General features: G+C 43.2%; 1 protein-coding gene across 1 annotated transcript in view; it reads right to left on the reverse strand.

Annotated features, from left to right (window-relative positions):
• LOC137532173 (serpin A3-5-like) overlaps nt 1-22,521 on the reverse strand; it is a 32,848-nt gene extending 10,327 nt beyond the window's left edge. The window contains exons 1-3 of the mRNA XM_068252394.1: nt 22,442-22,521; nt 6,321-6,994; nt 1,597-1,846 (exon numbers count right to left, since the gene is read on the reverse strand). Of these exons, the coding sequence (XP_068108495.1) occupies nt 1,597-1,846; nt 6,321-6,990 (920 nt within the window). The 5' untranslated portion in view covers nt 6,991-6,994; nt 22,442-22,521. The remainder of the gene's footprint in view (nt 1-1,596; nt 1,847-6,320; nt 6,995-22,441) is intronic.
• Between the last annotated feature and the right edge of the window lie 2,849 nt (nt 22,522-25,370).

The raw sequence follows: 25,370 nt of genomic DNA on the forward strand, positions 1-25,370 counted from the left end.
TTATTTCCCACACCAAAATATTACCCAAATAAAATTTTTAATGGGAAAAAAAAATTACAATAATAAAAAAAAGACATAAATAGTTCATAAGGGTCTAAACTTTTTAAATATGCATTTGAAGGGAGTATACTACGAACATTTTTTAAATTATAAGCTTGTAAATAGTGATGGATGCAAAACGGAAAAAATGCACCTTTATTTCCAAATAAAATATTGGCGCCATACATTGTGATAGGGTCAAAATTTAAATGGTGTCATAACCAAGACAAACGGGCAAATAAAATACATAGGTTTTAATTATGGTAGTGTGGATTATTTTAAAGCTATAATGGCCGAAAGCTGAGAAATAATGATTGTTTCCCATTTTTTTCTTATTAATCCTGTTAAAATGCATTTATAAAAAATTATTCTTAGCAAAATGTACCACCCAAAGAACGCCTAATTAGTGGCGGAAAAAACAAGATATAGATCAATAAATTGTGATAAGTAGTGATAAAGTTATTCGCGAATGAATGGGAGGTGAAAATTGCTCTGATGCACAAGGTGAAAAATCCCCGCGGGCTGAAATGGTTAATTGCCGGCTGAAACTCTCTGAATGTGTCTTCACTCTGCCCCTCTCCCACTGCTGAATTGCCCATTGTCCTTTACATAGGGAATTTACTAGTAAGGTAAAAACATTCTGCTCCTCTCTGGCGAGGTCCTCTCCATGTCATGGACTATGTGGGCCGTTACTCTTTAGAGAGGCAGAGCCATATGCTGCCCGGTACAGGCAAGCTGGCTATACAACCCAGCCTTCATGGAGGACAAGCCAGACATTTTAAACAATACCAACCTGCATGATCCATGCCATGGAGGGGACCTTGCAGGAGAGAGACAGAAATATTTCCATCTTTCCCTGCTCCTAAAAAGCCCCTGTCCATGTCAAGGACAGGGGGCTTAACCTCACCTCTGGTGCCCAAGAGAAGTTGGGGATAACTCAACATATGCATGTGGGTAGAGGTCCTGAGGTGATACTTGGTGGAATCTTTAAGACCCTTTATATAAGGGGACCACTAAATGTCCACCACCTTTCTTTTAAATAGGTATAGAGCAGTGATGGCTAACCTTGGCACTCTAGCTGTGAGAAAACTACAAATCCCATCATGCCTCTGCCTCCCCAAGGTATGCTTAGAGCTGTCAGAGTATTGCAATGCCTCATGGGACTTGTAGCTCCACCACAGCTGGAGTGCCAAGGTTAGCCATCACTGGTATACAGGGTCATTTTTTTTACCATCTACCTATTTCTAGTAAAGAAAAAAAATGTTCTTTTCTTCTAATGCCATCTTCTTCTGACTACTTTTTTTTCTTTGTCTTTCTTCCTCAAAAATTTGTACTGCAGGGTTGCAATCAACCCCTTCACCCCCCCTCCTTCTTTTAGCAGGCCACCACCACACTGAGGATGATTGAGAAGTTATACCATTAAACTAAATGGAACAATCTTTCAGTAAGGCCCAACCATTATTTTTCATTCTTCACCAAAGAGTGTTTTCCCCATAGGTTGCAGCTTGTTGCATATAGACTACACTTCTTATTTTTCATTAACACAGAGGGCCTTACGTTGAGAACAGCTCCAGTCGGGACACTTTCTGGAGGTTTCTTTCCACGTCATGAAGCTTCCCGGGGTTTGGCAAGATGAGAATGGCTGAAGCATCACCATGATATGGAATCTCAACCACTGTACAGTCCCTATCACGGGCCACAGGATATTTTCCTCTACTCTTCATCATTGATACTTTAATAACTGTATTGTCATCAACATGAAAGTCAGATAGTCCTTCAACAGCCGCAAAAGATTTCTTCCAGATTCCTGAAAAGAGTATATCATATATATTATCATTGTTTACAAAACCTAAAATTTGTTCTACAGCAGAGGAAAATTAAGCAAACAAAAAAATCACTCTGCAGACAGTTTATACCAATTCCCAAATTGCCACTCATGGCATGTCCATCGAGTAAAGATAGAACTTGTACACTGGATCCAGACAATAACTCACTTGCAGAAATATATATAGAAGTGGACTTTTAAGAGTCGGTAGCTCCTGCAGCCAAGCTCCAACTCAATTGTTCTAAAAGATTCCTAACAAAGATTGTGACAAGGGAGTGGCCACTGGCCAAGTTTCTATAACAAGCTCCTATTCTGAGCATCAAATTATTCACACAATAAATTGGAAAGTTCTAGGCTATCTATAATTAGAGATGGCCTGAACGGGTTGCTGACAGACAGTTCCCGGCGGATATCAGCTGTTCACATCCGCGACGGGTGGCAAGCACATGGCGCCCCCTATACATCATCATTGAGCTAAACTTTGACCCCTCACCTCACAGTCAGCAGACACATGGCAGCCAATCAGCCTCCCCTCCCTCAAGGACTCCCCACCCCTTATAAAAATGCACTTGCGCCGGCCATGTTTCATTCTGTCTCCAGCTTTTGTAGTGAGAGGAATGGAGAGAGAGCGCATTGCTGAGATAGGGAAAGTTAGCTAGGCCTGTTTTGTTGTTCCTCGCTGACTGACTTGCTGTGAAAGCACCCAAAATAGCCCTTTTGAGGGCTGCTAGTGCCTACTACATCATTCTAATGTTTGTTTTGTTTTTGTTTTGTTTTTGTGTTTGTGCTACACTCCACAGCCCACTGGCCTCCACCCAGAGCTGTGCAGAGTCTTAATTCTTACTGCTGTTGTTGGCCCATTAAGTTGCAGGCACAGTAGCACTCCAGGGCATTAGTTTAGACTGTATTCTGATAGTACTATTGAATTTATCTGTGTGTGACACTACACAGCCCACTGATACCCACAGCCCTGCACAGTACTACTGCTATTGTTGGCCCATTCAGTTGCAGGCACAGTAGCACCTTTAGTGCATTAGTTTAGACTGTATTCTGATAGTACTATTGCATTTCTCTGTGTGTGACACTACACAGCCCACTGAAACCTAGAGCCGTGTACACTACTATTGGTGGTATAATGGTTAGGATAGCAGCCTACAGAGCGGTAGGCCTGGGTTCGATTCCTGGCCAATGTATGTGAGTTGGCTTTTGACATCCTACAAATCCCTAAGCAAGCTAATTTTTCTCTTGGATATATCACAATGGTACATGCTAGGCTGGCTTCAGCATGTAGCATTGTAGTGTAGTGTGTTGTGTTGTGTAGGCTGGCTTCATCATGTAGTGTTAGTGGTGCTATAGTGGTGAGGAGAGCTGCCTACCAAGCACTAGACCTGGGTTCGATTCCCGGCCAATGTATGTAAGCTGGCTTTTGAAATCCTACAATTCCCTGGAAGACAAGATGAGGGGAGGAAGGGAGGAGAAAAAGGACTAAGGGAACAGTCAATAGGTTCTATGGGCTACCATTTAGCATAAACAAGGTTCCATTTACAATTATTTAAATTTTTCCACCGGAATTCTGCGGAATTTCGCAAAAATCCGGCGGAATTTTGATAGCGACGGAATTAAGCGCTGGCGGAATCCATGAATTCCGGCGGAACGGAATTTGCTCTTTCCAATCATCCCTAGAGGAGAGGTGGATGAGGTGTGATTGGCAGCCAGTGAAGGGAGTGGCAGAGGGGGAAAGGGCTGGAGAAGCGGGAGGAGAGGTGGATGAGGTGGGATTGGCAGCCAGTGAAGGGAGTGGCAGAGGAGGAAAGGGCTGGAGAAGTGGGAGGAGAGGGGATCGAGATGTGATTTTCAGCCAATGAAGGCTGAAAATCTTCATTGGCTGAATATTGCGGCGGTACCGGGTCCAGTAACTTCAGCCAGTTGCGGCAAGTCTGTGCAAAAGAAGTGCACCCTCTACATATCTTTCCATCAGCCGCCAGGGAGATACGTAAAGAGTGCACTTCACTTACATCAGACTGGCCGCGACTGGTTGAAGTTACGGGACTCGGTACTGGCGCAGGAGAAGGCTGAGAACGGTGGCGTGAGAGCGATCCATGCGCATGGGGCTGGAGGAAGCCCCAGGTATGTATAAGACATTTATGGCTGCTCAGCTCTGGTTTCCTTTAAAAGGCATTTTATTAACAAGTTTGAAAATATCAGGAGAAAAAGTGAATTGCATATGGGCCATGGGCTCTAAGGTGATAATTTTTCATCTTCTCTTTAAAATCATTTTTCAGCATTTCACAATTAAAAACAAGTACCAAAAGTAGTAGTAAAAGTACTATTAAAATGTTTTTGTACAGAGATGTCCCTTTGGCCAGCAGCCCTTTTACCAATATTAGGAAACGGAAATTTTATTTTGGGCATGGGTTCAGTGAACTACCATAACTGGAGGGGAGAAAGAGAACTGAGAGCTCGAGATCTGGTGGTGGATGGGGAGCGGGTCCTCATACAGGAGTTGGAGATAGAGGCGGGGGAGGGGGGAGTTTGACAAATAGAGCCATGTCCAATATAAGTCTTTTTTGAAGAGATGCGGTACTAAGAAGGCCCTGAGCAGGAAGCTTATCCCATTTGAAGAGCTATGTAGAGGAAGGGGCCAACATAGAGGAACCCTTTCAATGATATATGCATTATTAACCCTCCTGGCGGTAAGCCCGAGCTGAGCTCGGGGTAAGCCGCCGGAAGGCACCGCTCAGGCCCCGCTGAGCCGATTTGCATAATTTTTTTTTTGCTGCACGCAGCTAGCACTTTGCTAGCTGCGTGCAGTGCCCGATCGCCGCCGCTACCCGCCGATCCGCCGCTATCCGTCGCGCCGCAGCCGCCCCCCCCCCCCCAGACCCCGTGCGCTGCCTGGCCAATCAGTGCCAGGCAGCTCTATGGGGTGGATCGGAATCCCCTTTGACGTCACGACGTCGATGACGTCGGTGACGTCATCCCGCCCCGTCGCCATGGCGACGGGGGAAGCCCTCCGGGAGATCCCGTTCTTTGAACGGGATCTCCGGATCTCCGATCGCCGGCGGCGATCGGAGGGGCTGGGGGGATGCCGCTGAGCAGCGGCTATCATGTAGCGAGACTTTGTCTCGCTACATGAAAAAAAAAAAAATTAAAAAAAAAAGATTTGCTGCCCCCTGGTGATTTTTTAGCAAACCGCCAGGAGGGTTAAGTGAGATAGAAGACCCTGCTGCACTAATCCGTGCTAATTGGAAGAGATACATGGGAAGAATATTCTCAGCAGATCAGTGGAAGAGTGTAATGAAAACGGCAAGTAGATCGTCCATGTCCAATAGGGGGCAGGAAGCGGGGTATAACATTTTTGCCAGATGGTATTATACACCTGATAGGCTGAGCAGGATGTACCCTGGTGCTTCGGCGCTGTGCTGGAGGTGTGGGATGGAGGGGGGAGACTTACTGCATATTTTTTGGGGGTGCAAGGAAATACAGACGTTTTGGGTGGTATTTAGGGGATATATACATCTAATTACAGGGAGGAATCTCTGATGAGATTCTTGGTTAATGCAGCTTGAATTCTCATAGCAAAGCATTGGAGGTGGGCCCAGAGCCCCTCGGTTTGTGAATGGTTTGCGGAAATAGAGGGAGTCTGAAAGATGGAGGACTTAACTAGCTATGTGCATGGAAATATAGACAGACATGAGGAGAGGTGGGGCATTGGCAGGAATTTAAAGTTTCAAGGGAATAAGAGAGGGAGAGAAGGCAGATGGAACCAGCGGGGCCCTCTGATGTGGTGAATTAGTAAAGGATAAGCAAGTGGCACGGCAACGCAGGCGCAGTGGTTTTCAGACTTTAATGTCTGAAATTCCAGAAGTGAACCAAAGGCGGGGCCCGAGCATTGGGGAGTGGCTGCGCTGGCACAGGATGTCTGTGGGGGACCATTAGAAGCCCTGGGTAACTTCAACTCATTTTCCCCCGACCCCTTACAGTATCCCTTTAAAGTAGTTTTGATAGCACTTATATTTTGATACTTTTTCTCAAATTCAAAGGGCTCAAACGTTATTGTAAACAGAAGATGAAAAATTATCTCCTAGGAGAAAACCCAGGAGAAAAATGTTAATTGAATATAGGCCCCTGACCAATGTGAAATTCACTTTTTCTTTTGAGTTTACTCCAGGGTGATATTTTTAAATGTGTCAAAATGCCCTTTAAGCCATCAAAGAGCAAGAAAATACTCAAAATAATTTTGATAGTACTTTTTAATTTACTTTTTGGTACTTTTGATAAGTGCTGGACAGTTATTAATTTAATTTGAAGGTGAAAAAGTATCTCCTAGGAAAAAAATCAGGTGAAAAAGTGAATTGCATATGGCCCATTGAGAGAGACAGGTATGAATTGCCTTCTTAAAACATGATCCCCAAAACTCCATTGCAGTTAATCTGTTTAAATGTTCATAACTTACCTTTGAAGTAGATGGCATTGACTAGAACTAAAAGGGTACTTGTTTCAAGACTGTCAAACAAATTCTTGATAAGTCCTTTGGTGTTTTTGGCCACGTAGCCATTGATTCGACTAACTGCTTGTTCTGAATTCTGAAAATTTGTGGGAAAGGCTTCTGAGAGATAGTAGACTTGGAGAACTTTCAAGAATCCCTCAAGAAGTTTTCGACCTTCTTGCACAAAGAGAGCATTGGCAGTGCTTAGCTCAACATCAGGATTGGATGCATAGAGGATGGTAACGATGAACTCATGAAAGCCTTTGCGGATGTCTTGATCTGAGACAGATGATGTGTTAAACCCAAGTACGTCATATATTTCAGTTCTTGTCTGACCCTTGGCACCATAATAGAGCATGCTAAATGCCATGGAAATACTGATTGGAGAGAAGAATATATTATCGTTGGGATATTTTGTAGCTAGGTGTGTGTACAAACGATAGGCAAATTTAATATTGCTTGGTGTAATCTTCTGGAGGGGTGACATATTTATAGACAAAGAGCTGGCTTTCACATCATCAGCATCATCATCATCATGGTGGTCCTTAGCATGATGGTGTTTATCTTTGGTGAAATGGCCAAAGATTCCTGAACTAAACAGAGCTTCGCACAAGCACAGAATCAACAAGACTCTCATTGTTCTGGAAAAAAAATGAAATAACATTTATTAGGCAATTGAAATGGCTAGAATGGAAAGAGGAAATGAGAAGTCAGTGAAGGAAAATAAGAGAGAGAGGGTTAAAAAGAAGAGGGTTAAAAAGATGCAATTGTCAGACTCGCCAGCGTTAAATGGTGTTGAGTCCGATAATCAGGTTATGATAACGTCACCTGATCCAAATGCGTTTAGCCCTAGGCAGGGTGTTAAAAAACTCGCTCGGGCAATATTATTGCCCTGCGAGTTCTTTACACCCTATCCTGTTACACTTTCCATGCTGCCTGGAAGCGATGCCTAGTAGGCGAGGCAGTTTTAGTTCCCCAGAGCTCTCAGATAATCAGTCAGATATCTCTGACTCCGATAGGTCTGGCTCTAATGCACAGAACATCTCAGTGCCCTCTAGCCCTAATCTACCAAAAAACGCCTCAGGTCCTGCCATGTATTGCAAGAAGCAGAAGAGGGGACGCAAGGAAGGCAGGAGAGGCGGACTGTCATAAGGGCGGGAGTAAAGAATAAGAAAAATAGGTTTGGGACTAGGGATGGGCAGACATATAATGTGATCAACTTATCTAAGCAAGTGCTTACAGATAGTGAGACTAGTGTTCTTGCTAGAGGTCTTTCCTTTGCGCCTACCCATCATTTCAATATTTTTGGAACTCTTGTAGATGTTGATAGAGTTGTTAGATCTATCTTACTTCACAAGCATTTTGATATGCGTATAGATGAAACCGGTGGATCTAAAGAGGTTGTTTCGGCTGATATTACTGACATTGGGGACTTTAATAACATCCAAGCTAGATGGGTTTTGGATCACTTAGCCACTGATGGCAATATCCCTGGATGATGTAAAGACGATCACCACTAGAAACCCCGATTTCTATCCCCTGGCAAGTAGAACACAACCAGTGGAAACCTTCCAGCAATTGGTAGAGTGGGACCTTGTGGAGCTTGACAGTGCTCCTCGGATTCCAGGCGCCAATCTAACCTGTCAAGAAACACAGGTTCTTCATGATCTAAAGGATAATGATATAATAGTCAATCATCCGTAATGCTGATAAGGAGGGAGCTGTTTTTGTTTTGGATAGTGAGACCTACAGAGCAGAGGCCCTTAGACAATTGAGTGACACTTCAGTGTATCTAAAACTTCAGGAAGATCCTACCAAGTGTTTTCAGGAGGAACTTTTTAGGCTTCTGTCATTTGGACACAGTTTGCTGGTTCTGGACTAAAGGCTGGTTGACTATTTGGAGGTGAAATATCCAGTCACCCCCATTTTTCATCATTTGCCCAAGATCCATAAGCCAGGCGTCCCCCCTGAGGGCAGGCCAATTGGGGCCGGGATTTATTCCCTGGGGGAGCGCCTGAGTGATTGGTTCGATTCTATGTTGCAGCCTTATGGTCAGACACCTCCTGGGTTTTGTCAGGAATATGAAGCACCTCCTGTCTAGTCTGGAAGGTTTCCCCTGGGTGCATCACCATGTTTGGATAACCATTGATGTCATACCCCATGAGCTTGCTATTACTGTTTACTAAGTTTACTTTTAACTGGGATGGAGGTATCCATAGACTATCTTGATGTCACCCTTATTGGTGATCCTGTTCGGGGGAAGGTATGTTCTAGAACTTTTAAGAAAGCTTGTAGTGGGAACACCACCCTCCAGAGGAGCAGTTGCCATCCTGTCCACACTAGACGTCGAGTCCCGCTAGGAGAATTTATCCAGACAGGCATGTCACAACTGTTTGGAAGATGGCTGGCTCTCTAATGACTATGGTAACGTTGAGAACCGCCTACAAGAGCAAGGTTATCATAGATGGTTGATTGACAGGGGTAGAGAGAAAGCAAACCTCAAATCGAGAAGGCAACTAATTGGATCTTCTATTGGCAGAACCAAAAGTAGAGACAGACCAACTTTTGTTACAAAACACGGGCCCATATGTAATTCACTTTTAACCTCCTGAGTTTTCTCCTAGGTAATATTTTCATAACTTGACATAAAATTCTTTCTATGCCACATGCAAGCAAGAAAATACTCAAAATATATGTGATTGTACTTTTACACCTACTTTTGGGTACTTTTTCAATTGTAAAATGTTGAAAAGTTAGTTTAAAGAGAAGATGAAAATTATCTCCTAGGAGATAACTCAGGTGAAAAAAATAATTGCATATGGGGCATAGTGCTGAGTACAATAAGTTGGTTCAAATCAGATCCTCAAAAAATATCTTTCTGTTTTGGAGGCTGATTAGGGCTTACGTCCTATTCTCCGCCAGGGAGTTCGGTTTGCTAGTCAGAAGGCTCCTACCCATGCACAGTCTATATCAGCAAGTGTTTTTGAATCAAGTCCTAGATCATTGGCATGGTTAAAGTGAACCTCCAGACTAAAAATCTACTCAGCAGCACTGAAAAAACTTGGTGTTTCTTTAACAGTTTCACAGCATTAGAACTTTGTTTTTCTTACCCAAGCCTCATTTTTAGCTGCACAGAAGAAAACTGCCTGGGCATTTTTCAACTATTGCTGTGCAAAGAATGGTGAGATTACTGATGTTGTTTTCCTTTGCTGTTTTGGCGCAAATTGTTTTTTTTTTGTATTTTGAATTTGAGATTTGAAGACTATTGTACACAGCAGGGAGGGGTGATCAGGACACAGGGCAGTTGGAACTGTGTCTCATGCTCCCTCTCACCTCCTTTCAACCAAAAATATAGCTACCCCCATGAAAAAGATGGCTGCCCCCATGAAATCGCAAATATTTGCCTGTTCTTTTAAAACAGGGTGGGTAAGAGATTATAATACCTATCCATTTTAATTAACATTACCAATGTAAGTTAATGACGTTCCCCCTAAATTTGGTGGGCTCTTTTATAAATGTGAGGTTAAGACATGCCACTACTGCTTCGCACACACTAAGACACGTTTCGTTGTTTCTACTTCTAATGTCTGTTCCAGCACTGTCCTGACCCAAAATAGAGTGCTGTTTCTACTACAGGGAGTGCCGAATTATTAGGCAAATGAGTATTTTGACCACATCATCCTCTTTATGCATGTTGTCTTACTCCAAGCTGTATAGGCTCGAAAGCCTACTACTAATTAAGCATATTAGGTGATGTGCATCTCTGTAAAGAGAAGGGGTGTGGTCTAATGACATCAACACCCTATATCAGGTGTGCATAATTATTAGGCAACGTCCTTTCCTTTGGCAAAATGGGTCAAAAGAAGGACTTGACAGGCTCAGAAAAGTCAAAAATAGTGAGATATCTTGCAAAGGGATGCAGCACTCTTAAAATGGCAAAGCTTCTGAAGCGCGATCATCGAACAATCAAGCGTTACATTCAAAATAGTCAACAGGGTCGCAAGAAGCGTGTGGAAAAACCAAGGCGCAAAATAACTGCCCATGAACTGAGAAAAGTTAAGCGTAAGCGTGCAGCTGCCAAGATGCCACTTGCCACCAGTTTGGCCATATTTCAGAGCTGCAACATCACTGGAGTGTCCAAAAGCACAAGGTGTGCAATACTCAGAGACATGGCCAAGGTAAGAAAGGCTGAAAGACGACCACCACTGAACAAGACACACAAGCTGAAACGTCAAGACTGGGCCAAGAAATATCTCAAGACTGATTTTTCTAAGGTTTTATGGACTGATGAAATGAGAGTGAGTCTTGATGGGCCAGATGGATGGGCCCGTGGCTGGATTGGTAAAGGGCAGAGAGCTCCAGTCCGACTCAGATGCCAGCAAGGTGGAGGTGGAGTACTGGTTTGGGCTGGTATCATCAAAGATGAGCTTGTGGGGCCTTTTCAGGTTGAGGATGGAGTCAAGTTCAACTCCCAGTCCTACTGCCAGTTTCTGAAAGACACCTTCTTTAAGCAGTGGTACAGGAAGAAGTCTGCATCCTTCAAGAAAAACATGATTTTCATGCAGGACAATGCTCCATCACACGCGTCCAAGTACTCCACAGCGTGGCTGGCAAGAAAGGGTATAAAAGAAGAAAAACTAATAACATGGCCTCCTTGTTCACCTGATCTGAACCCCATTGAGAACCTGTGGTCCATCATAAAATGTGAGATTTACAAGGAGGGAAAACAGTACACCTCTCTCAACAGTGTCTGGGAGGCTGTGGTTGCTGCTGCACACAATGTTGATGGTGAACAGATCAAAACACTGGCATAATCCATGGATGGCAGGCTTTTGCATGTCCTTGCAAAGAAAGGTGGCTATATTGGTCACTGATTTGTTTTTGTTTTGTTTTTGAATGTCAGAAATGTATATTTGTGAATGTTGAGATGTTATATTGGTGTCACTGGTAAAAATAAATAATTGAAATGGGTATATATTTGTTTTTTTTTTGTTAAGTTGCCTAATAATTATGCACAGTAATAGTCACCTGCACACACAGATGTCCCCCTAAAATAGCCAAAACTAAAAACTACTTTCAAAAATATTCAGCTTTGATATTAATAAGTTTTTTGGGTTCATTGAGAACATGGTTGTTGTTCAATAATAAAATTATTCCTCAAAACTACCACTTGCCTAATAATTCTGGACTTTACAGTGCTATTTGCATGACTTTACAGTGCTACTTAAAGATGAATCAGTAGCTGATACCCCCTTTCCCACGAGAAATCTTTACCTTTTCTCAAATAGATAATCAGGGACATCTGTATGGCTAATATTGTGATGAAACCCCCCCCACAGTGTGAAGTCAGCACCTAGGTACTGCACAGTGGGAAACATGGCAGCGCTTTCAAACAAAACTTATACCTGAATAATTTATCTGCATTGATGTGCAGAGCTCCAATAACTGGACTATATTACACAACTAGCACTCACTACAGGCAAAGGGGGGTGTTAGCTTCTGTAATAATGTGTGCACAGATTATTACCCAATAGACTTCCCCACAGCGGTAACGTACCCCCTTGGGGAAGACCTAACACTAGTCTAACGATAAAAACATAATATTCCTGGTGCTGCTAAATATAAATAGTATACATTTTTATTTCATAAAACAAACAGACAGATGTGACAGCGCCCAAGGATGCACCTGAAATGCAAGCTAACAGGCAATGAAAAGCCCCTCTAGAACTGAATACATGCGCTGAATGCAAAACAGATGCAAATTATGTGCTAATTCTAATCTAAAAATTTGTTGAAAGTGGATGTGAAGCAGTGAATGCAGCTAGCCACTAGTATATTTATGTTCAATTAGCACAGCGAGAGACATGGCAGCGCTTTCAAACAAAACGTATACCTGAATGATTTATCAGCATTTCGGTGCAGAACTCCAATAGCTGGACTATATTACACCAGGGATGGTCGTAGTCAGCCAACTTCGCTACGCTGAAACTACACGTAGTTTTACGCAATTACGCTTCTCCAAACTATGGCTTCGAAATAAAATATTCGCTTCATATGCATTTCGTAGACTACGCGTTAAAATACGCAATTACGCTTAGTGCGAAGCCTAGTGTATGCGGATGCTTATGCCCATATGCGGAAAATTTTTCGCATTTATTTCTCTGTAAATAATTTTCCCGGGAACTCTTCTATTCGTACATTCCCCTTTCCAATGCGTAAATTTGTAAGCATACAATCGTGCGCGGAGTAACGCATTCGTAGTTCACTATGTAGTGGCCATAAACTAAACGTAGTGGCACTTCGCTACGCGTAAATTCGTAAGCGTAGTTTTGAAACTTCATTTATGAACTACTATGCATAGATGCGAACTACGATGCGTAAAGTCACACTGGCGTAGTTTCTGCTAATCCCTGTATTACACAACTGGACTGTATTACACAACTAGCACTCACTACATGTAATAATTTGTGCACACATTTTCACTAAAGCTAACACCCCCCTTTGCCTGTAGTGAGTGCTGGTTGTGCAATATAGTCCAGTTTCTGGAGCTCTGCACATCAATGCAGATAAATCATTCAAGTTTTGTTTGAAAGCGCTGCCATGTCTCCCACTGTGCAAATTGTATGTAAGTATACTAGTGGCTAGCTGCTTTCACTGCTTCACATCCACTTTCAACAAATGTTTAGATTAGAATTAGCACATAGTTTGCATCTTTTTTGCATTCAGGGCATGTATTCAGTTCCAGAGGGGCTCTGCATTGCCTCTGTTAGCTGGCATTTCAGGTGCATCCTTGGGCGCTGTCAGATGTCTGTCTGCTAGCAGCCTAACACCTAGGTACTGACATCACACTGTAGGAGCCTTGTTGCATTGTGGGAAATAGCAGCTGTTTCCAACTGCCAAAAAAGCAGCATCTCCTTCCACAGACATCACTTACCAGCAGTAAAGATATCGCCATTTCATAAATGTCAGAATGTAAATCAGGGATTTAAAATATTTTACAATGGGCAAACACTGACTAAATCATTTATAAATGATTATTGTAAAACATAAGTACTTTTCATTATTATGTTATTTTCACTGCAGTTCCTGTTTAATTAGTCTTGAAGACAACTGTTTCAGAATGCTTTGGCCTTCATCAGTGCAAGGTGTAGATTGATGACTCTATGATACAACATGGAAGATAGAGGTGTCAAAGAGTACCCAGTTCTACTATGAGGATCAAGAACCACTAGGATTTTTATGTACCCATAGATAGAGACAGATCTCAAAAATTGAAAAAACTGCAATTTTGTTATCTTAATTACTTACATTTTTTTTAAATGTAAGATTTAAGCTGCAGGTATATCTAGATAAGAGGGTAGGTCAAAAAGTAAAAGCAGCATCTTGGGGAAAAGTTGACATGACCCAGCAAACATACAGAGAGGCACTCTGACATTTGTCTAGTTGTTGCCAAAGTTAAGCAAATAATGATGTTCTGCTGCAGGCAGGACTGGTCCATTGCAAAAAGACGCACAGTAGCTAAAGAGTAGCTGTAACGACTTATAGTAAAATGTAATACATTGTTTATTGTTAAAAAAAAATGAAATACATTATTCCTGTTTACATTAACTGCTTGTAGTTCCAGTTTCTACGTCCTAATTAGTGCTGCTGTAGATTTTAGGATGTAATTCAATAAAACTATTTATACGTTTTGTTTTTTTTAATCCCCAGTTAATTTTAGCCCCAATCTAGCCTATTAACACATTATTAACCCCTGTAATACCTATATCTGTTTATAAACTTTTAATGATTGCTGTCTGTAGTGATTGGATGCGATCGCTAAGACGAAAGTTTGGGGCACCAATGCTCTACAGATGTATCACTTTGTCACTGCCTAGCGATGCATCTGTACAGCACTATAGCCCCCTGAACTGTCCCCGCAGTGAGCACATATGATCGCCACAGACACGCAGGCGGGGGATAACGGTCCACCACATGCTCAGCTAGTAATAAAATATGGCATATGGGGTATTGTTTTAGCTGGAAAGGGTCAAATAATTATTTTTTGTGTGTTTTATAACAGGTGGGACGTGTCATGTGAAAATTAGGAAAGGTAAAAAATGACAAAATAAGTATGATTATCAAATAAAATAGTTTTGGGAGAAAAATATCACCCAAAGAAAGCCTAAACTGGACTGAAAAAAAAACCAAGATATATATCACTAAGATGGCGTAAGTAATAACAAAATGACACACCGGTAAAGTGTAAAAAAATGTCAGGAGCCTTAAAGTGAACCGAAATTGATAGCAAGAAAAAAGGTTTCATTTAGCTGGGGCTTCTACCAGCCCCCTGCAGCAGCCTGGCCACGCCCTTCCTGGAACAATCCTCTCGTCCCCCGCCACGAGTCAGTTTAGGTTCTGCACTACCGACACTGCGCCTGCATGGCCCTAGCCGCGTGCTTCCTCAATCAAGCTCATGTCGCTGGGAGCGTCTTACGCATGCGCAGTACGAGAAAATGTCATACTGCACATGCACAGGATGCTCCCGGTGATGTGAGCATGATCGAGGATGTACGCGGCCAGGGCTGCGCAGGTACAGTGCTCCCCCTCTAGCATCAATCACAGTGGCAGCAGCGGCAGCAGCAACACATACCTCAATCCACCACGGAGGTTTCCAATCTCTGCCGCTGCTGCCTGTGATAGATACAGGAGGGGGAGCGCTGAAAGGAGAGCCTGGGGGGGGGGGGGGGCTGTCCCCCCTCCCCCTCTCCGCCGATGTCCAATGCTCTCCCGCCATGCTGCGACCCCTCCTGCCCCCCAAAACTGCCCTGAGTGGGCACCCAGGGGGTTGGGGGGGGGGCATTCAAATTCTTGCAGGGGGGCCTGGGGACTTCTAGTTATGCCCCTGCTTTTAGCCATAGCCCCTGAGAAAGCATGCAGCAGATCAGGTGTTTCTGACATTATTGTCAGATCTGACAAGATTAGCTGCATGCTTGCTTCTGGTGTTATTCAGACCCTACTGTAGCCAAATAGACCAGCATGGCTGCCAGGCAACTGGGATTGTTTGAAAGGAAATGAATATGGCAGCCTCCATATACTTCTCACTGCAGTTGTCCTTTAATGCTGAAGAGGACTTGGAAATAAAAATAGGTAATTTTACCGGCTTCAGACTCTCTTTAACTGTCCCTTGGAGAGGCTCACAATCTAATCCCTACCATAGTCATATGTGCATCTTAGTCTAATTTAGTCTGAGTGCCCGAGAGAAACCTATACAGACACGAGGAGAACATTCAAACTCCTTGCATGTAGTGGCCCGGCTGGGATTCGAACCAGGGACCCAGCGCTGCAAGACGAAAGTGCTAATCAGTACGCCAATGGGCCTGATGCAATTGTCAGACTCGCCAGTGTTAAACGCTGGTGAGTCCGATAATCAGGCGACTATAAAATCGCCTGATCCAATTGCATTTAGCCCTAGGCAGGGTGCTAAAAGAACTCGCTTGGGCGATATTATCGCCCAGCAAGTTCCTTACACCCTATCCTATTACACTTTGCATGCCTCCGGGAAGCGATGCTTCCCGCCAGACATGAGCGTTAGCTTAGACCTGCAAAAATCAGGTCTAAACATGCTAACGCACGACATCGCCGCTGCATCTGGGGGTCTCCTTTAATAAGGAGGCCCCCAGAGCTCCCCGCCAGCCGCTGCTCGTCTCCGCAACCCCCCCACAAAGCTAAATGCTTAAATTCCTTACCGCCGCTTTACACCCGTCGGCCGCCGCATCTCGCCGCAAGTCCCCGCTGTGTAATTACAGTGTACGAGTTACTGTAATTACACTTACTAATAACAGAGTCCCGGCAAAGCATCTTTGAATCACATTGGTTCACAGGCTGGACCATTTTCATTGGTCCAGCCTGTGAATAGTGTTGGGCGAACACCTGGATGTTCGGGTTCGGGCCGAACAGGCCGAACATGGGCCAGATGTTCGGCATGTTCGGCCCGAACGCCGAACTCAATGGAAGTCAATGGGACCCCCGAACATGCCCATTTTGGGGGCCCTATGGGGTCGCAGGCATAAGGGGGGAGCATGCCCCGATCGCGGGGGGGGGGGGGGGGGTCGGAAATTCCCCCCACCCCCCTCCGCTAGCGCTCCCCCCTCTGCCCGCTTCCCCATAAAAAAAGTTTCAGGCAAGTTAAATAGTACTTGGTGGCTGGCACTGGCAGTGGAGTGAGGAGGATGAGGAGTCCGAGTAGCAGAGTGACGCGTTGAGGCCAGGCAGCGGGCGGTTCAGCGTTGTACCCTTGTGGTACTTCCGCCCTTTCTCTGACCTCACGTCCTCTGCATACGAGAGTACGCGTCACGCGTACTCTCGTATGCATCATCACGTAGAGGACGTGAGGTCAGAGAAAGGGCGGAAGTACCACAAGGGTACTACCGCTGAACCGCCCGCTGCCCGGCCTCAACGCGTCACTCTGCTACTCGGACTCCTCCTCCTCCTCACTCCACTGCCAGTGCCAGCCACCAGGTACTATTTAACTTGCCTGGAACTTTTTTTATGGGGAAGCGGGCAGAGGGAGGAGCGCTAGCGGAGGGTGTGGGGGGAATTTCCGACCCCCCCCGCGATCGGGGCATGCTCCCCCCTTATGCTTGCGACCCCATAGGGGGGCCGTATTGCGGCATGTTCGGGCGAACAGGGCCCTGTTCGGCCGAACAGGGGCCCTGTTCGGCCCTGTTCGGCGGGCATTGAATAGTTCGGGCGAACCCGAACTAAAAAGGCCGAACCCCATCAGGTGTTCGGCCGAACTCGAACATCACCCGAACAGGGTGATGTTCTGCAGAACCCGAACAGTGGCGAACACTGTTCGCCCAACACTACCTGTGAACCAATGGGGAGCCCCGGCGGCTGATTCAAAGATGCTTTGCCGGGATTAGTGACTGTAATTACAGTAACTCGTACACTGTAATTACACAGCGGGGACTTGCGGCGAGATGCGGCGGCCGACGGGTGTAAAGCGGCGGTAAGGAATTTAAGCATTTAGCTTTGTGGGGGGTTGCGGAGACGAGCGGCAGCCGGCGGGGAGCTCTGGGGGCGGATGTGCGGCTGGTTGTGCGCATGTGTGGGGAGCGAGGCCGTGGTGCTGATGGACAGCACCACAGGGTAAACCTCGCTCCCCATCGCCCGGGAATAGGGAGCATCGCTCAGGCTTTCGCCTGAGTAATGCTCCCTAACGATCGGCCATCGCACGAGTGAAACTGGCAATAGGATTTGCCAGTAATCCTCGTGCGATGGCAAGGTGATACGTAGCTCGCATCTGCAAGCTACTTATCACCTGGAATGGCATCAGGCCCATTCACGCTAATCACGGTGCTGCCCCTATAATTATACATTGCTTTATATTGGTACGTAACCTTGCTCTCCCAGTGATGCTTATCCTAGGCTATGACATCACACAGCCTTCTACCCCCGAGCACTCAGGCAGACCAGGGACACTAGGCAATTGCAGAACAGGGATTCTGTAGAGGATTCTCATTGGTTCACTTACTAGACCAATGGAAAGCTTTGAAGATGCTTTTTTTGCTGGGGCGCTACATGCTGAAAAAGAATTGGGTTAAAAAGATGATAATTCATCTGCTAAAAGTCAGGAGAGAAGTAAACTGAATCACAGTCGAGGAAATGAAGGAGAGAGTACATTCCCACACAGATGTTTTTCTAAACCCTACTGAAATCATGCAAATGTGAATTAAAAACACATGCACCAAACAGAGCTTAGATTTGTCCACATTAACCACTTCACATATCAGCGCTGCGCCCATTCATTCGCCAATAACATTATTACTACTTGTCACACCTAAATGATCTATATACTGTTTATATAGTTTTTCTTCAGGACAAATTAGGCTTTTTAGTGTGTGATAATTTTGTTTAGTAATTACCTTATTTTCTATGCATTTTAAAAGGAAAATAAGGGGGGAAAAAACACACTTTTTCTCCATTTACATCCATTATAGCTTTACAATAATTAGTGATAACTATACGTAAAACCCACAAGTGTTATTTGCTTATCCATCCTGGTTATTACAACATTTAGTTGACGTTCCTAGTACAATGAATGGAGACAATATTGTATTTGGAAATAAAGGTGTCTTTTTTCTGCTTTCCATTTTTTGCTTTCTCATTGTACACGATTGATGATTACAAGGCCTTATTTTCAAAAATAATAGTAACATACTTACATGGCATACATATTTGAAAATCCAAGTTCCTAAGGTAACAATATATGTTTTTTCTTTTATATTCTGTCACTGTGTTTTCATTTTACAAGTCTTTTATTTGTGAAAATTGAATTGGTTTTGATTCAGTTTGTGACTAAAAAGAATACACAAGACATGGGCCTCAACCCTAAAACTCTCTAAATTCTATTCTACAATTTATCATGGTTAAAATGATGCCACATATGTTTCTTGTAGTTTTGCTAAAACTTTCCCAAGTTTGATCATAATTTTGAAAATGACTTTTTTATGTTTCATTGAGTTTGTCCCTACCTGTTTTTTATGTGACGTGGATCCAATTTTAAAGACACACCAAAATGTATTCTACAATTCGTCACGATTGAAATGATACCACCAATGATACCTCATATACAGTCGTAAAAAACTCGTGGTGCACTCTCCACAATTACACTAGACAAATATATCCTTCAAGTTGTCTTTATGTGGTTAAGGCACCAAAATAGAGCATAGAATTGTCAACATTAAGTATCTCAAATATATTTTGCTTGCCCTATGCAGTGATGGAGGAAAGCTAAGGTGGAACATTGTTTAACTGTCCATACAAATCACTGTCACTGCACACAAGTTTCTGTAAAATATATCATTTAGGTTTAGTGGGCCTAATGGATGATGTAATTTGCCTTCTTAAAACAGAAGGAAACTTGCTTTAATACGGCAAATTACACCAAGCATTGCTTTTTAGTAGGAAGGCTTTTTGGTCTCTTTTATCGCCCTATACATTCCTGGTCGTTTGTGTCACCCTGAGCTGCTTGGTTACTCTGTGGGCCTTGGACAGGCAGTCTATTAAAGTGGACCTGAACTATTACACAGGGCAGAAGGAAAACATAGAGGTATGCACTCTGTATGTATTTAGGGAGTTTAGCCTGTGTAATTCCCCCACTAATCACAAGTTGTAATTTGATCTCCCCCTGTGTCAGCTGACTGTCATGGCAGATAAGCTCATTTGAAAGCACAGGCTGTAAACAATATGTCTGCTTCCATGAATCAGGAAGTAGAAAAAGTGCAGATTTATTTATTTTAGGATTTGCATCATCTGTAACAAAGAAATGTTGTTTTTTTTAAAGGTTATTATGCTGTTGCATAATCTTTTAGAGCAGAGAGGAAGTTCTGAGTTCCGGTCCACTTTTATAAAATAAATTAGCGATTGATAAAGCAAGCAAGGAGGATCTTTAGAAATACCCTGAAAATGTGAGATGTACGCAGTGGGGCAGATTGGGAACAAGATGTGTTCACAGAAAATCGAAGCAACTGAACCGTATCCTATACAATAAAATGCAAGTGTCCCTGCGTCATCCACTGAATGGTTGTGTGTCCCTGGCTTTTCTTGTACTGAGCATGTGCGCAGCCAGGGCAGTTAGGACACAGGGCCGGATCTGACAGTTTGCTGTGTGTGGTTCACAGAGGTTCTCATTGCATTGTGGGAAATAACAGCTTTTTCCAACTGCCAAGCAAGCAGCACCCTGTGTGCATATACTTCAGACAGTGGTGGGGAACGAGCAAGCCGGACGTGTATGTAAGCACATTGCAGGGGGTAGCGGCTGTGACCTAGCGCCCGTTTTTTAAACGGCAGGCCTTTTTACTAGTTACAGCGGACCCAAACCAAACTTTTTTTAATTCAAAATATTTAGTTGCACACATACAAAGATAAATAAACACTCCTTCAAGCCTATGAGCATTTCAGTGCATGCTTTTTACCCTTCTCTTTTCATAACTAGGGTTATACAGGTGGCAGCCATTAGCAATTCCTCCTTTGCCGGACACCATCTAATCCACCAGTCTGCCGGATTCTGTCCCGGAAATATGAAATGAAGGGAGGGGTTCCACCAATAAATGTAAACTATTTTATATTTGTCATCATGCAGCTGAAAAAAGGCTGCTATTTATTATTATAATTTAGAAAATAGATTTTATTTCTGAAATAGTGTATTTTTAATTTGGGTCCACTTTAACCAATAAGAATTCTTGCTGCTATTCGCAAATGAAATCTGACTGGGTTAACTAATTCAGTTGAGTTCAAGTTTGCATTCTCATTGTCTTGATGAAGTTTTCAGAAAGTGTTTGCAACAAAATGTGAAAACAAATAAATATATAATAATAATAATAATTATAATAATATACATTTTCACTAAACTCACTCTTAATTTAAATCTGCAGGTTAAAGTGAACCTGGTGCCCATAAACGGCACAATATAGTAATTTTTTTCGACCAGAGAAATTCAATTGATTATTCCATTTAGTTGAATAGTTTTCAAAATTCTTTTCGAGGAATCAAACGCAAACGTTTGATTTTTCTGAAACTCTGGGAAGAACGATTGAATATGAAGAATAAGTTGGTTTATCTAATAGAATTTTCCTATACAACCTACCATATACTATAAAATTTCACATTCACCCAGATTTTTCCAAAATTATCAATCAGATTTTTTTTAACCACTTTCGCCTCCTGGACGTAGAAGCTACGTCTAGGAGGCCATGTGCGCTCCTGCGGCCGATCACGCGCGGTTCGTTAGCCAGGGAATCAGTGAATCGGGCTATGGTGCCCGTTCACTGATTCCTCTTCCCCTCAGAAAAAGCGACAGCATCTCTCGGAAGCCTTGCTTTTTCTGCCTCCTACGTCCCCCCTATGTCCCTCTAAGCGTACATGTTACGCTTAGAGTGACGTCATGTAAACAAACCTAAAGTAAAAAAAAAAAAAAAACTACATCTACATTAAAAAAAAAAAATAAACATATATTTACATTACAGAAATTACTATTTACATCCCACCCTCCCAAAAATACCCAAATAAAATGTTTAATAATAAAAAAAGCAAAAAACATTACAATAAAAAAAACACATAAATATTTACCTAAAGGGTCTAAACTTTTTAAATATCTATGTAAAGATTAAATATTTCTATTTTTTTTTTTTATTATTATAAGCTTGTAAATAGTGATGGATGCAAAACGGATGGATGCAAAAACGGAAAAAATGCACTTTTATTTCCAAATAAAATATTGTCGCCATACATTGTGATAGGGACATAATTTAAACGGTGTAATAACCGGGACAAATATGCAAATACAATACGTGGGTTTTAATTATGGAGGCATGTATTATTTTAAACCTATAACGGCCAAAAACTGAGAAATAATGATTTTTTTCTGTTTTTTTCTTATTCTTACTGTTAAAATGCATTAACAAAAAGGTAGCTCTTAGAAAAATGTACCACCCAAAGAAAGCCTAATTGGTGGCAGAAAAAACAAGATATAGATCAATAAATTGTGATAAGTAGTGATAAAGTTATAGGCTAATGAATGGGAGGTGAACATTGCTCGGATGCATAAAGTTAAAACGAGGGCTGAAGTGGTTACAAACTGAACAATTGTTCGTTCTTTCTTGATCAAGAAAAAAAGGTTCTTTTAACTTTTCACTCTATTTGATCGTTTTCTTCGATCAGAGAAATTTGATTGATTATTCCATTTGGTTGAATAGTTTTTAAAATACTTTTCGAGGTACCATACGCAAATGTCTGATTTTTCCAAAAATCCGGGACACACGATCGAATATGACGAAAAAGTTGGTTTATCTAATAGCATTTTCTAATACAACCTACCATATACTATACAATTTCACAATCACCTAGATTTTTCCAAAATGTTCTTTCTCGATCTACAAAAAGGGTTCTTTTAAATGTTCCCTCTATTTGATCATTTTGGATGTAATTGTAGGCACCATTAGCTGGCCATGAACAATCACAACCATACATTCCTACTTAGGTAAGTATCTAAAGCAAACCTTTACAGTAAAGAGAGATTAAAACATGAATTGTTCATAACTCACCCGCAGAACCCGGAGAAATTTAGGAAAGTAAAGAAAGTCTCTGAAAACCTGATATAAATAGTTTCCCCTCTCTCACTCCTCTAATCCTCACCAGTTCAGAAATAGAAACATTGCACAAGCCCCAATCAAACAATATCCTGATAAGTCTAGAGAATCAGACGTCATTTAAACAAACATTGTAACTTTTTTTTTTCCAACTCTTCTTGGCTTAAACAGTTTTTGTTTGTTTCAATGGTTTAAGTCAGGGGTCCCCAACCTTTTCCGGGCCGGAGACCACTTTCTGACCAAATTTTTGCGCAACCTAGTGGACAGTGTCATGCGCATTGGGTTACGGGGGGGGGGGGGGGGGGGGGCTGGGGTTGCCCCAGTATAGGGAGTTTAGTTGCCCCAGTATGACTAGTATAGTTACCCCACTATAGCTAGTATAGTGCCCCAGTATAGCTAGTATAGTTTCCAGTATAGCTAGTATAGTCCCAGTATGGGTATGTAGTGCCCCAGTATAGCTAGTAAAGTGCCCAGTATAGCTAGTGTAGTGCCCAGTATAGCTAGTAAAGTGCCCAGTATAGCTAGTATAGTGCCCAGTATAGCTAGTATAGTGCCCAGTATAGCTAGTATAGTGCCCAGTATAGTGCCCAGTATAGCTAGTATAGTGTCCAGTATGGCTAGTATAGTGCCCAGTATAGCTAGTATAGTGCCCAGTATAGCTAGTAAAGTGCCAGTATAGCTAGTATAGTGCTCAGTGTAGCTAGTATAGCGCCCCAGTATAGCTAGTATAGCACCCCAGTATAGCTAGTATAGCACCCCAGTATGGCTAGTATAGTGCCCAGTATAGCTAGTATAGTGCCCAGTATAGCTAGTAAAGTGCCCAATATAGCTAGTATAGTGCCCAGTATAGCTAGTATAGCACCCTAGCATGGGTGGGTAGGTAATGCCACCATCCTTACCCTCCCCCCCCCCCCCCCCCGCAGCCACCGCTCCTGTTACCTTATGAGCGGGCGACCGCTTCCTTCCTCATATTCCCCCAGGTGCCACTCTCCTCTTATCCTCCGCATCTGGTATTACAGCATCGCGTATTGCGGCTGCTGTAAGGAAGGGAAGGAAGCACAGCAGCGGCTTCCTGTAGCGGCATTATGCATCGCCGTTACCATGGGAACCCTGCCCCGCTTCCTTCCCTCCTTTACAGCAGCCGCAATACGCGATGCTGTAATACCAGATGCGGAGGATAAGAGGAGAGCGGCGCCTGGGGGAATATGAGGAAGGAAGCGGCCGCCCGCTCATAAGGTAACAGGAGCGGCGGCTGCGGGGGGAGGAGCGAGAGGCCCGGAGGAAAACTGCCAACGGACCGGCAGTGGGCCGCGGCCCGGTGGTTGGGGACCGCTGGTTTAAGTTACAGAGAAATATTACTGATGTATATTTATATAGTGAACAATTAAAATTCATGCTTTATTATATATTGTGGAAAAGTGTAAGGCTACTTTTACACTGGGACGTTGCGTTTTAATGCGACGTTAAAGTCGCAATGCAAACTAACACCGCAACGTCCCAAAAATGTCACAACGCAACTCTATGCCGTTATCGTCGCATACAGTAGGGCATACAGGCAATGAAAAGTATGCTTCCAGCTCATTACTGAGCATGTGCAAACAGTCCAACGCAGCTAGTAATAACGTGTATAACGCACAGCAGGCAGCACTTTGTAATAACGCTACACGTTACACACAAACGCAACGTGTGCACTGTGAATGTTGCACAGACTTAATATCGCTGTGCGTTAGTCCACGTTAAAACATTTTCTAACGTGCGACTTTAACGTTCCACTGTGAAATAGCCCTGAAACTACATTTTTTGGGAGAAGTTTTTAAACTAATATTTAGGAACTGACTCGCACACCAGAAGAAACATCTTGCAACACATTTGTATTAAATCACAAGAAATTTTGATGAATTTAAGTAACAAAGCTAATTTACAATTAGGGTTGGTTGGAAATGTGGATTTCCGATTCCACGAAAATTCTGATTTCCACAAATGCCAATGGCACCATTCTGATTTCCCAGTAATTTTTTTTTTAACACATTTTTGTTAACAAAGTTATCTATTTTTTTTTTAAAGTTTGTTTTGTGAAATCCGTTATATTTTAGCTGCACTGATATATGTAGATAAATGGTAGGTCAAACACCAGTGGTGGCTCCAGCGTCACATTCTTTTGGAGGGTACAAATTGGGCACGATGGCTGGCTGGCGAGGTCCATTTGGGCACAGGACAGAGAAAAATATATACCGTACCCACCAATAATTTATTATTATTACAGTGGTTGCAGCTGCTGCTAACCCAGATCTAGCCATTATGGCCCATACTCATGGGCAACTTTTAGGGCCTGTCGCCAGCACACGTGAGCGTGTGGGCGACAGGCCGGCAACAGCTCCTCGCCAGGTCCCTCCGCGTTGTGGCGGAGTTGCGGCGGCGACTGTCGCCAGGCGATTGAGCAGTTCAATCGCCTGGCGACATCAGCGATGGGCGACAGTTCGGGGTGCGCGCCCGTGCAACGGCGCATACTCACGGGCGACCTGTCGCTGCAACACGCGTGCGCCACGTGTTGCGGCGACAATTGTAGCCCGTGAGTATGGGCCATTAGATGGGATGGAACCTCAACTCCAAATGACCTTTCTGACCCCCAAAGTAGTGTCCATATCCTTGTTTCCTGAGCCTACAGTACCCACTGACAGGGTGTAGCTAACCACAGAGTGACCACTGTCAGAAACTCTGACCTCACTATGGTGCTGATGATAGACTGACCTGATTTCCCACAACACCAGTCTTGTACTTTCATCCACTGGGAAATGCCTGTGGTCTCTGATCTGAAGAAGGTTGATGGTTTATACCTTGTGCTATTCAATATCAATCAGATTTCAGAAAAAAAAATAATAATTAA

Source organism: Hyperolius riggenbachi, chromosome 9 (assembly GCF_040937935.1).
Source record: "Hyperolius riggenbachi isolate aHypRig1 chromosome 9, aHypRig1.pri, whole genome shotgun sequence".
In the NCBI taxonomy this organism is placed as follows: Eukaryota; Metazoa; Chordata; class Amphibia; order Anura; family Hyperoliidae; genus Hyperolius; species Hyperolius riggenbachi.